The following is a 13998-nucleotide window of genomic DNA, read 5'->3' on the forward strand; positions in this document are numbered from 1 at the left end:
TTTGTCTCCATTAGGAGATGTCCTCAGATGCTTCACTTCCAGGGGATCCAGAGGCCTATCCTGCTGCTGTGTCAAGCGGTGGAGCCATTCATCTGCAGACAGGAGGTGGATATTTTGGCCTAAGCTTTTCTTGTCCTAGTCTCAAAAATCCTATTAGCAAGAAATCCTGGACTCGCAAATTAAAAAGCTGGGCATACAGGCTACGGCAGTCAACCAGCTTTTTCAAGAGATCAAAAGTCCGTCAAGGTAGTGTGCTTACAGTCAGGGACATAGACTAGGTAACATCATTTTTCATTTACTTCTGTTTCTTTTTGTTGTTGTACATACACAAATCTTGCCACTTTTTCCATGTAGCCCATGTATGTGACACGTCCCATTAATGTCATTGCCATTTTATTTTTCCTTTTGTAACTAATTTGGTTTTAAAGTATTCATTTCATATAGATACTAAGTCTCGGGAAAAATCTTGCAATGTCTGATTCAGAATTAGGGACTTCTACAATGTTGCTTATTACATTAACACTTTTTAAATTGTCTAGCAGGAGTTAAGTTTTTCTACTTTTCTTCATTTTTGGTAATGTAAACAAATGTAGTCTTAACAAGCAATTTTCTCCTTTCTGCTTACAATTTGGCAAAACTTGCAGTGGATACAGAAGATACGACATCAGCAGTTGCTCCTGACCCCATTCCTCTGACAGGAGAGTCCACAGCTGATGCTAGGGCTTTGAGTAGATGTAAAGCAATCAGTGGATCATTTCAGCGGGGTCGGTTCCAGGTTTGTGTCTTTGGTTAAATCATTATCTACAAAGGCATTATAAAAGGTAACAGCATTGAAGATCTAAGTCTGTAGATGGTAATTATTTTAAATGTAGATTATTATCATATTTAATTTTTCCCCTTATATGCATTCTGTCACCTTCTGTAGCCATCCACTAAAGGCAAGTCTAAAGAAATGAAGATTTTAGTAGCTGGAAGGGAGCACAGAAATGGGTCATCATTTTTTGGTGGGTGGTTGGGTCATCTTTTTTATAAATCTAATTTCATGTCCTTTAGAATCTTGGCAATTGAATTCTTTTTCATTGTATTGTTTAATTGAAGTATAGATGATTTACAATATTGTGTTAGTTTTAGGTGTACATATGGAATGTTTTTTAATTGCAGAATTTTATTTGAGCAATATGAAGCCAATTCTCTTTGCAAAGGGCCCAATTGCAAAGCTTTGAATATGGCAAGTATAGATGGGATTTTTTAGTTTTGGTATTATCAGTGTTTGTACAATATCAATATATATTGATATTGAATTGCTTTATGGGTTTACTCTTTGGTTAGGCAGAGCCAGCCACCTTTGCCTTTTTGTATTTCAGGTGATTACAGTTCCTCAGCAGCAGTCAGTGAAAGTGACATCTTTTGGAATAGAACACATACCAGCATTCAATAAAATGACAAGCCAGCCTAGTGAAGAAGCTTTAGCCTTTACTGAAACAGCAAAGTCTCAATTGGTAGAAATGGAACCTGCCACACACAATCCAAAAACTTCACTTTCTTCTCAGAAGTTACAAGCTCTTCAGGAAACCTTCAAAGAAGATAAAAGAATTCCTAAACAAGCTGACAACTTCTCATCTTTCAGTACGGCTTGTGAGACTGATGTATCTTTGATGACTCCAGAAAAGGAGTTGGAAGAAAATTCAGCCACAGGAAGTAGCATGCAGTCTGGATCTGAACTGTTGCTTAAAGAGAGAGAGATACTTACTGCTGGGATACAGCCTACCTCTGATAGTGAATTTTCAGCCACTCTTTGTGGCAGAGGGAAATCAGTGGCAAAGACTGGTCCAGAGAGAGAAAAGTGCTTACCACTCCGTGAAGAAAAAGCCTATGTTCAAACACAGAGCTCACTCTTCTATTCACCGTCTTCCCCAATGAGCAGTGATGATGAGTCAGAAGTAGAGGATGAGGACTTAAAGGTGGAGCTTCAAAGATTACGAGAAAAGTAAGGACTGCTTCTCTTTTGTCACAAATTTGATTGCCTTGGGTTTTATAGAACTAAGTTTTTGATTGGTAACTAATTTTGGGTTGGTGACATTTTAATGATGGAAAAAAATTTATGGTTGAAAACTACAAAGATAGCATCAGATCCCACAGGCTAAGGGCTCAGTCCCACAAGACCACCCCCTTTCAGATGCCCATCACGAGTCCAGGTAGTGTTACCTGTGCTTCTTACCAACCTGTTATAAATCAGAGGTTCCCACAAACCCCTCCTCAGGTTTGATTACCTTGCTAGAGTGGCTTACAGAGCTCAGGAAAAGTTTCCTTACTAGATTATTGGTTTATTATAAAAGGGTACAACTCAAGAACAGCCAGATGGCAAGGTATAGGGGAAGAGGCATGGAAATTCATGGCCTCACAGAAGTGCCACTCTCCCAGCACCTTCATGTCTTCAACCGACCTAGAAGCTCTTAGAACCCCTGTAGTTCATGGATTTTTATGGAAGCTTCATTACATAGGCATGATTGAGTAAATCGTTAGCCATTGGTGATTAATTCAACTTCCATCCTTGTTCCCCTCCTTAGAGGTGCCCATCCTTTGGGGCCATCCAAAAGTCACTTCGTGATCAGAGGGGCTTGTTTTGAATAATGAGACACTCCTTTTACCTTTATCACTCTGGAACTATTTCAGGAACTGGAGCTATTTGAGGACAAAAGACCAAATATTATAACAAAAGATTTTCCCATTGCTCTTATCACTTAGGAAGTTACAAGGGTTTTAGGAGCTGTGTGCCAAGAACAGGGACAAAGACCAAATATATCTTTTTTATTATAAAACATAATATCACAACAGTAAAAATGCACACAAACCAGTCTCCTATTTCTCATGCCCTAATCTCATTTCTCAGAGGCGACCACTATGAACTATTTGGTATATATCTTGCCTGTCATTTTTCTTGCATTTACAAATATATAGTTTTTGAGTTGTATAAAAGTGGGATCATAATATACGTTACTCTACAATTTTTTTGACTTAACATTGTCTCCTCTTCATGTTCATGTTTGCACAAATAATCTTTATTCCATACATTGGAATAGCATATAGCCGTTTGAAGTTTATTTAATCTCTCCTTAATGGGCATTTCAGTTTTATCCCATATTTTGCTTATGTAAAAAAATGTTGAAGTCAACATCCTTATATTTTTTCATACTTATGTTAGTATTTTTGTAGGATAGATACCTAAAAGTGGAATTGCTGGGTTAAAAGGTTTGTACATTTCAAATTGTCATCCAATGTAGATATACCATTTTATACACCAAACAGAAATATATGAAAGTGCCTGTTTTCCCACTCCTTAACAAGATTAGACTGGATATTGATTCTTTTCATTTTATTCCAATCATATGAATAAAAAATACTTTAAAAAATCTGTGTTCTGTGTATGCTAACACATATATATGGAATCTAAAAGAAAAAAAATGATTCTGAAGAACCTAGGGGCAGGACAGGAATAAAGATGCAGACATAGAGAATGGATTTGAGGACACGGGGAGGGGGAAGGGTAAGCTGGGACGAACTGAGAGAGTGGCATGGACATATATACACTACCAAATGTAAAATAGATAGCTAGTGGGAAGCAGCCACATAGCACAGGGAGATCAGCTTGGTGCTTTGTGACCACCTAGAGGGGTGGGATAGGGAGGGTGGGAGAGAGACACAAGAGGGAGGAGATATGGGGATGCATGTATATGTATAGCTGATTCACTTTGTTATACAGCAGAAACTAACATACCATTGTAAAGCAATTATACTGTAATAAAGATGTTAAAAAATTTGTGTTCTAATTAATACTAAGGATGTGCATCATCTCATATTTATTGGCTACTTGTATTTCCTCTTCTTTGGAGTCACCTTTTCATATTCTTTCCCCCTTTTTCTATAAAGTTGTTTCTTTTTTTCTTATTGATTTTTAGGAGCTATTTATATATTCTGAATATTAACCTTTTACTATATGTTACAATTTTTTTCCTGTTTATACTTGCAACATATAATAAAGAAAAGGTTAATATTATCAGTACTGTGAGACTTTAATTTTTTAAATTATCTTTTACTGTATTGAAGTTTTAGAAATTCGTTCTTATCAATTTATTGAGCTTTTTCTTTATGTCTGATTAGTTTAATGTCACACTTAGGAAGGCATTGAAAATCTTAAAATTGTGAAAATATTCTGTATTTACACATTCTTAATCTAAATTCCTTGTTAAACTTTGATTGTACTGGTAGAGTTCCTTGGCTCATCTGTATGGTGCCTGTGCCATTAAAATGCTTTCTGCATGATTTTCCTTCAGACACATTCAGGAGGTGGTAAATCTTCAAACCCAGCAGAATAAGGAGCTACAGGAGCTCTATGCACGCCTTCGGGCAATTAAAGACAGCAAAGTCCAATCATCAGAGATTCCTCTACCACCTGCATCACCACGTAGACCAAGATCTTTCAAAAGCAAACTTCGAAGCCGTCCCCAGTCCTTGACACATGTGGACAGTGGCACAGTTACAACAGGTAAATCAATCTTAAAAGTGATTGAAAAAAACTGGTCAAAGATAAGCAAAATTAGAAAAATAACAATAATTAACTTATTTTTTATTAAACTAAGGTGATTTAAAGAAGTATCTTTTCCACTTTGTTGGTGCTGAATGTTCTTTTCTGAAATAATGATGAGGATAGGTGATCGATTTTGGAGAGGAGATGAGTGTTATGTTTTCATTTGGAAAACAAATACCTGGGAACCCAGTTTCAATCCCCAAAATAAGTTTTTGAAATGTTGGTAGTCAATGGGAACTGCTGGTCGAGGATTTGGTGTTTTTTAAGGAGTTTATTGCTTAACAAAGATAATCTTAAAAGTAAATTCATATTCTATCTGATGTAAGAGATCTGTATTTATTACAAGACTATTAGAAAAACTGTATGTCTTTGAATTTGTAAAAAGAGAGGATCGGTCTCAACTTAATAAAGAAGTTGTTAATCCGGTCAGACTTACTTGGTTACTTGTGCATAGTCAAGGTGGGGTTGAGGGTGAACTGTAAGGGTATATGTGCAATCTCAACAGAATTTGCGGTAGGCAGAATGGTCCCCCCCAAACACATCCATGTACAAATGCCTGCAACCTGTGACTATGTTCAGTTATATGGCAAAGGGTAATTGAGGTTGTAGATGGAATTTAAGATGCTAATCAACATTTTAAATAGGGAGATATACTGGATTATCTGAGTGGGCCCAGTGTAATCACAAGGGTCCTCTAAAGTAGGAGAGGCAAAAGAAAGGATCAGAGAGAAGATATGAGGAAGGAAGCAGTGTCAGAGAGATGCAGCATTGCTGGCTTTGAAGATGGAGGAAAAGGGCCATAAGCCAAGGAATGCAGGCAACCCGTAGAAGCCGGAAAAGGCTGGGAAAGTTTCAAAAAACAAGGTTTATTATTCACAGGTCCTGGGGGGTACACATCGTGTGGGCGACATAACAAGAGGTTTGGTCAGGAGGTGGGAAACAGGAGTACATACTAGAGAGCAAGAGCGCGCCCTAGCAGATCTGGGGTTTTTCCTTCATCCTGGTTGAGGGTGGGGTACTTAGGGTTTCGTAGGTTCACTGTTTATTGAGAGTGAGAGAGGGAATTAAAGCACAGGGAGGGAAAAACAGGGACACTCAAATGATCAGTTATCTAGGTCAACCAGGGCTTTCTAAAAGGGAAACTTAATGGGTGGGGTGGGCTGGCTCTTTATATAGTTGTATAGCTGGCAATGGATTTATTTGAGATGGACTTCTTTGAAATGTATATCTCAGCAATCAAAAGCTTAACATCAGGCACTTTCTTATTACAATAAAAAAGCTAATTGTCAGGCACTTAAACCACACTGATTCTTTCTAATCAACCGTGGGATCCCATGGTAAAAACATGCCATTTGAGATTGGCTTTTTTGACTCATAACATTGTCTTTGGGATTATTTAAGTTATTTTGTGTTATAATAGTTTGTTCGTTTTAGTTGCTGAGTAATATTCCATGCTATGGATGTACCACAGCTTGTTTTTTTTTGCTTTTTTAACATCTTTATTGGATTATAATTGCTTTACAATGGTGTGTTAGTTTCTGCTTTATAACAAAGTGAATCAGTTATACATATACATATGTCCCCATATCTCTTCCCTCTTGCATCTCCCTCCCTCCCACCCTCCCTATCCACCCCTCTAGGTGGTCACAAAGCACTGAGCTGATCTCCTTATGCTATGCAGCTGCTTCCCACTAGTTATCTATTTTACGTTTGGTAGTGTATATATGTCCATGCCACTGTCTCACTTTGTCCCAGCTTACCCTTCCCCCACCCCGTATCCTCAAGTCCATTCTCTAGTAGGTCTGCATCTTTATTCCTGTCTTGCCCCTAGGTTCTTCTGATCATTGTTTTTCTTTTTTTTTTTAGATTCCATATATATGTATTAGCATATGGCATTTGTTTTTCTCTTTCTGACTTACTTCACTCTGTATAACAGTCTCTAGGTCCATCTACCTCACTACAAATAACTCAGTTTTGTTTCTTTTTATGGCTGAGTAATATGCCATTGTATATATGTGCCACATCTTCTTTATCCATTCATCTGTTGATGGACACTTAGGTTGCTTCCATGTCCTGGCTATTGTAAATAGAGCTGCAATGAACATTTTGGTACATAACTCTTTTTGAATTATAGTTTTCTCAGAGTATATGCCCAGTAGTGGGATTGCTGGGTCGTTGGTAGTTCTATTTGTAGTTTTTTAAGGAACCTCCATACTGTTCTCCATAGTGGCTGTATCAATTTACATTCCCACCAACAGTGCAAGAGTGTTCACTTTTCTCCACACCCTCTCCAGCATTTATTGTTTCTAGAGTTTTTGATGATGGCCAATCTGGCTGGTGTGAGATGATATCTCATTGTAGTTTTGATTTGCATTTCTCTAATGATTAATGATGTTGAGCATTCTTTAATGTGTTTGTTGGCTATCTGTATATCTTCTTTGGAGAAATGTCTATTTAATTCTTCTGCTCATTTTTGGATTGGGTTGTTTGTTTGTTTGTTATTGAGCTGCATGAGTTGCTTATAAATTTTGGAGATTAATCCTTTGTTAGTTGCTTCATTTGCAACTATTTTCTCCCATTCTGAGGGTTGTCTTTTGGTCTTATTTATGGTATCCTTTGCTGTGCAAAAGCTTTTAAGTTTCATTAGATCCCATTTGTTTATTTTTGTTTTTATTTCCATTTCTCTAGGAGATGGGTCAAAAAGGATCTTGCTGTGATTGATGTCATAGAGTGTTCTGCCTATGTTTTCCTCTAACAGTTTGATAGTGTCTGGCCTTACATTTAGGTCCTTAATCCATTTTGAGTTTATTTTTGTTTATGGTGTTAGCGAGTGTTCTGATTTCATTCTTTTACATGTAGCTGTCCAGTTTTCCCAGCACCACTTATTGAAGAGGCTGTCTTTTCTCCACTGTATATTCTTACCTCCTTTGAAAAAGATAAGGTGACCATATGTGCATGGGTTTACCTCTGGGCTTTCTATCATATTCCATTAATCTATATTTCTGTTTTTGAGCCAGTACCATACTGTCTTGCTTACTGTATCTTTGTATTATAGTCTGAATTCAGGGAGCCTGATTCCCCCAGCTCCGTTTTTTTTTCTCAAGATTGCTTTGGCTATTCTGGGTCTTTTGTGTTTCCACAAAAATTGTGAACTTTTTTGTTCTAGTTCTGTGAAAAATGCCATTGGTAGTTTGTTAGGGATTGCATTGAAACTGTTGATTGCTTTGGGTAGTAGAGTCATTTTCCCAATGTTGATTCTTCCAATCCAAGAACATGGTATATCTCTCCATCTATTTTATCATCTTTAATTTCTTTCATAAGTGCCTTATAGTTTTCTGCATCCAGGTCTTTTGTCTCCTTAGGTAGGGTGATTCCTAGGTATTTTATTCTTTTGTTGCAATGGTAAATGGGAGTGTTTCCTTAATTTCTCTTTCATTCTTCATCATTAGTGTATAGGATTGGAAGAGATTTCTGTGTATTAATTTTGCATCCTGCCACTTTACCAAATTCATTGATTAGCTTTAGTAATTTTCTGGTAGCATCTTTAGGATTCTCTTTATATGGTGTCATGTCACCTGCAATCAGTAACAATTTTACTTGTTTTCCAATTTGGATTCCTTTTATTTATTTTTCTTCTCTGATTGCTGTGGCTAAATCTTCCAAAACTATGTTGAATAATAATCGTGAGAGTGGGCAACCTTGTCTTGTTCCTGATCTTACTGGAAATGGTTTCAGTTTTTCACCATTGAGCACAACGTTAGCTGTAGGTTTGTCATACATGGCCTTTGTTATGTTGAGGTAAGTTCCCTCTATGCCTACTTTCTGGAGGGCTTGTACCATATATGGGTGTTGAATTTTGCCAAAAGCTTTTTCTGCATCTATTCAGATAATCATATGGTTTTTATCCTTCATTTTGTTAAAATGGTGTATCACATTGATTGATTTGCGTATACTGAAGAATCCTTGCATTCCGGGGATAAACCCCACTTGATCACGGTGTATGATCCTTTTAATGTGCTGCTGGAATCTGTTTGCTAGTATTTTGTTGAGGATTTTTGCATCTATGTTCATCAGTGATATTGGCCTGTAGCTTTCTTTCTTTGTGACATCTCTGTCTGATTTTGGTATCAGGGTGATGGTGGCCTCATAGAATGAGTTTGGGAGTGTTCCTCCCTCTGCTATATTTTGGAAGAGTTTGAGAAGGATAGGTATTTGCTCTTCTCTAAATGTTTGATCAAATTCTCCTGTGAAGCCATATAGTCCTCCTGGGCTTTTGTTTGTGGGAAGATCATTTAACCACAGTCTCAATTTCAGTGCTTTTGATTGGTCTGTTTATATTTTCTGTTTCTTTCTGGTTCAGTCTCAGAAGATTATGCTTTTCTAGGAATTTGTCCATTTCTTCCAGATTGTCCATTTATTGGCATATAGGTGCTTGTAGTAATCTCTCTTGATTCTTTGTATGTCTGCAATGTCAGTTGTTACTTCTCCTTTTTCTTTTCTAATTCTACTGATTTGAGTCTTCTCCCTTTTTTTGTTGATGAGTCTGGCTCATGGTTTATCAATTTTGTTTATCTTCTCAAAGAACCAGATTTTAGTTTTATTGATCTTTGCTATTGATTCCTTCATTTCTTTTTCATTTCTGTCTGATCTGATCTTTATGATTTCCTTCCTTCTGCTAACTTTGGGGTTTTTTTCTTCTTTCTCTACTTGCTTTAGGTATAAGATTAAGTTGTTTATTTGAAATGTTTCTTGAGGTAGGATTTTATTGGTATAAACTTCCATCTTAGAACTGCTTTTGCTGCATCCTATAGGTTTTAGGTCATTATGTTTTCATTGTCATTTGTATCTACGTATTTTTTGATTTCCTCTTTGATTTCTTCAGTGATCTCTTGGTTCTTTAGTAGTGTATCATTTAGACTCCATGTGTTTGTATTTTTCACAGATTTTTCCTGTAATTTATTTCTAGTATCATAGTGTTGTGGTCTGAAATAATACTTGATATGATTTCAATCTTCTTAAATTTACCAAGGCTTGATTTATGACCCAAGATGTGATCTATCCTGGAGAATGTTCCATGAGCATTTGAGAAGAAAGTGTATTCTGTTGTTTTTGGATGGAATGTCCTATAAATATCAGTTAAGTCCATCTTGTGTAATGTATCATTTAAAGCTTGTGTTTCCTTATTGATTTTCATTTTGGATGATCTGTCCATTGGTGAAAGTGGGGTGTTAAAGTCCCCTGCTGTGATTGTGTTACTGTTGATTTCCCCTTTTATGGCTGTTAGCATTTGCCTTATGTATTGAGGTTCCTATGTTGGATGCATAAATATATACAAGTGTTATATCTTCTTCTTGGATTGATGCTTTGATCATGATGTAATATCATTCTGTGTCTCTTGTAATAGTCTTTATTTTAAAGTCAATTTTGTCTGATATGAGAATTGCTACTCCAGCTTTCTTTTGATTTCCATTTGCATGGAATATCTTTTTCCATCCCCTCACTTTCAGTCTGTATGTGTCCCTAGGTCTGAAGAGGGTTTCTTGTAGGCAGCATATATATAGGTCTTGTTTCTGTATCCATTCAGCCAGTCTCTGTCTTTTGGTTGGAGCACTTAATCCATTTACATTTAAGGTAATTATCGGTATGTATGTTCCTATTACCATTTTCTTAATGTTTTCGGTTTGTTATTGTAGGTCTTTTCCTTCTCTTGTGTTTCCTGCCTAGAGAAATTTGTTTAGCATTTGTTGTAAAGCTGGTTTGCTGGTGCTGAATTCTCTTAGATTTTACTTGTCTGTAAAGGTTTTAATTTCTCCATTGAATCTGAATGAGATCCTTGCTGGGTAGAGTAATCTTGGTTGTAGGTTTTTCCCTTTCATCACTTTAAATATGCCCTGCCACTCTCTTGTGGCTTGCAGCGTTTCTCTGAAATATCAGCTGTTAACATTATGGGGATTCCCTTGTGTGTTATTTGTTGTTTCTCCCTTGCTGCTTTTAGTATTTTTTCCACTTAATATTTTTACCTTGGTCCTTCATCTGCTGTGTGTTTCTCTGTCTTCTCATTTTGCTTAACTTACTGTTTGGTGTCTCCTTTTCACAGGCTGCAGGTTCATAGTTCCTGTTGTTTTTTGGTGTCTGCCCCCAGTGGCTAAGGTTGGTTCAGTGGGTTGTGTAGGCTTCCCAATAGAGGGGACTGGTGCCAGCGTTCTGGTGGATGAGGCTGGATCTTGTCTTTCTGGTGGGCAGGACCACCTCTTGTGGTGTGTTTTTGGGTGTCTGTGACCTTAGTATGATTTTAGGCAGCCTCTCTGCTAATGGGTGGGGTTGCCTTCCTGTCTTGCTAGTTGTTTGGCATAGGGTGTCCAGCACTATAGCTTGCTGGTTATTGAGTGGAGCTGGGTCTTAGCGTTGGGATGTAGTTCTCTGTGAGAACTTTCGCCGTTTGATATTATGTGGAGCTGGGAGGTCTTTGGTGGACCAACGTCCTGAACTCTGCTCTCGCATCTCAGAGGCACAGGCCTGACACCCGGCCGGAGCACCAAGACCCTGTCAGCCACATGGCTTAGAGGATAAGGGAGGACAAAAAAGGAAGAAAGAAAAAAATAATAAAATAAAATAAAGGTATTAAAACAAAAATATATATTATTAAAAATAAATAATTTAAAAGTCATAAAAAAGGAAAGAAAGAAAGAGCAACCAAACCATTAAACAAATCCACCAATGATAACAAGCGTTAAAAACTATGCAAAAAAAAAGGACAGACAGAACCCTAGGACAAATGGTAAAAGCAAAGCTATACAGACAAAATCAAAGAAGTATATACATACACACTCACAAAAAGAGAAAAAGGAAAACTATATATTTCTATATATTGAAAAATAAAAAAGGAAGAGAGCAACCAAATCAATAAACAAATCTACCAATGGTAATAAACTCTAAATACTAAACTAAGGTAAACGTAAAACCAGAAACATATTACATGCAGAAAGGAAACCCGAAGTCTACAGTTGATTCCAAAGTCCCCCGCCTCAATTTTGGGATGATTCGTTGTCCATTCAGGTATTCCAGAGATGCAGGGTAAATCGAGTTGATTGTGGAGATTTAATCTGCTGCTCCTGAGGCTACTGGGAGTAATTTCCCTTTCCCTTCTGTGTTATCACAGCTTGGGGTTTCAGCTTTGGATGTGGACCCGCCTCTCTGTGTAGGTCTCCTGAGGGCATCTGTTCTTCACTGAGATAGGACGGGGTTAAAGTAGCAGCTGATTCGGGGGCTCTGGCTCACTCAGGCCAGGGGGAGGGAGGGGTATGGAACATGGGGCGATCGTGATGTTGTGACAGCCTGAGGCGCTGTGTGTTCTCCCGGGGAAGTTGTCCCTGGATCACGGGACCCTGGCAGTGGTGGGCTGCACAGTCTTTTGGGAGAGGAGGTGTGGATAGTGACCTGTGCTTGCATACAGGCTTCTTGGTGACTGCAGCAGCAGCCTTAGTGTTTCATGCCCATCTGTGGTGTCCATGCTGATAGCCTTGGCTTGTGTCCACCTCTGGAGCTCTTTTAGGTGGTGCTTTGAATCCCCTCTCCTCACACACCCCAAAACAATGGTCTCTTGCCTCTTAGGCAATTCCAGACTTTTTTCTAGACTCCGTGCCAGCTAGCTGTGGCACACTAGTCCCCTTCAGGCTGTTCATGCAGCCAACCCCAGTTCTCTCCCTGGGATCTGACCTCCGAAGCCAGAGTCTCAGCTCCCAGCCCCCCCCACCCGCACCCCAGTGGGTGAGCAGAGAAGCCTGTCAGGCTGGTGACTGCTGGTCGGCACTGATCCTCTGTGTGGGAATCTCTCCGCTTTGCCCTCTGCACCCCTGTTGCTGTGCTCTCCTCCCTGGCTCTGAAGCTTCCCCCCCCACCACCCCCCATCTCCACCAGTGAAGGGGCTTCCTAGTCTGTGGAAACTTTTCCTCCTTCACAGCTCCCTCCCACTGGTGCAGGTCCTGTCCCTACTCTTTTGTCTCTGTTTTTTCTTTATTCTTTTGCCCTACCCAGGTATGTGGGGGAGTTTCTTGCCTTTTGGGAAGTCTGAGGTCTTCTGCCAGTGTTCAGTAGGTGTTCTATAGGAGTTGTTCCACATGTAGATGTATTTCTGATGTATTTGTGGGGAAGAAGGTGATCTCCACATCTTACTCCTCTGCCATCTTGAAGGTCTCTCTGTTTATTTGTTTAGTGATTTTCCTTCAGTAATTCTGTATTCCCTTAGTTCTTTAGTAGCCATTGATTTCTTTGCTAGGTAAAAAATTTCTAAACAAAATTTTTAAAGCCTGGTATGCTAGGGTTCACATCTGGGCCAGTACATTTAGTGGTGAGCCAATAATTGGTCAGAAGATTTTATTAAATGCCTTGTCTGGTTGTCGTTATGAAGAATATCTCTGTGAGAATTCACACCTTCATGCTTCAGTTTGCAAGATATCCTTTGAATTTACTTCCTGCTTGCCCAGGAACTCAAATCCAGCCAGAATTGAATGACTAGTCTATTCTCCTTTTTTCAGGTCTTTCCTGGCATGGCAGAGATTTATATTCCCAGGAATATATCAGAGGGTTTCAAAATTTCCTATAGTCATTTCATTGTCCTAACATTGTTTTTAAATTCTAGACAAGGATCTTATTTGCCCAAACTGAAATCATAGCTTTAAGCATCTGATTTGTTGCCAGCACTTTCCTATTTTTCAGTAATGCTCTGGAGGTAGCCCCCTACCTCTCCCCATCCCTCATACCCATGCCTGGCTGGGCTGAGCTGAACTCTGAGTGAAATCAAATATCCACCACACTAAGAATAGAGGTTTTCCCAGGTTGTTTCGAGTTCAGACAAAATATTGACTGTGCTCTGGAGATAGTGCTTTTAATGGAGCTCAAAAAGAGGTCTGTTTTCTCCATTGGCTGTAGTGTTCCTGGCTTTTGGCTACCACAACACTGAGCTGGGGCAAAAGCGGTATGGGAATTACGACAAGTTAAAAATGTCACAGAACTCAGTAGTTTGTCCTGGGTTAATGATTTTCATTTTGTTCTTTGCCTTTGGATAATTGTCAGAGTTCTGAAATGATTGGTTTTAGTTGTTTTGCCCATATTTCCATTCTCTTAAGAACAAGTTCACCTAGGTTCTTTTGCTGCATTTTTTGAAATGCATCTCCTCCCTCTTTTTCTATTTTCTGAAAAAGTTTGTGTTGAATTAGTATAATTTCTTCTTTAAATGTCTAGAAGAATTTTGCAGTGAAACCATGTGGCCTCAGATTTATTTTTTAGAGGTTTTAACTGCAAATTCAAATTCTTGAATAGTAGTTATAGGATTATGCAGGTTTTAAATTTCCTGTTGGGTGAGTTTTGGTAGCTTGTGGATTTTGAGAACTTGGTTCATTTCATCTACGTTGCTG

General features: G+C 38.5%; 1 protein-coding gene across 4 annotated transcripts in view; it reads left to right on the top strand.

The window, feature by feature from the left end:
* The window catches only part of WNK3 (WNK lysine deficient protein kinase 3), a 186198-nt gene that overhangs the window by 143430 nt on the left and 28770 nt on the right, over positions 1–13998 (top strand). For 3 of the 4 annotated variants that reach the window (XM_067023028.1, XM_067023027.1, XM_067023029.1), the window contains 4 exons: positions 15–246; positions 645–775; positions 1365–1987; positions 4332–4543. In XM_067023028.1, the coding sequence (XP_066879129.1) occupies positions 15–246; positions 645–775; positions 1365–1987; positions 4332–4543 (1198 nt within the window). The remainder of the gene's footprint in view (positions 1–14; positions 247–644; positions 776–1364; positions 1988–4331; positions 4544–13998) is intronic. The other variant, XM_059049735.2, reaches the window with a different exon arrangement.

This window comes from Kogia breviceps, chromosome X (assembly GCF_026419965.1).
Source record: "Kogia breviceps isolate mKogBre1 chromosome X, mKogBre1 haplotype 1, whole genome shotgun sequence".
Taxonomy (NCBI): Eukaryota; Metazoa; Chordata; class Mammalia; order Artiodactyla; family Physeteridae; genus Kogia; species Kogia breviceps.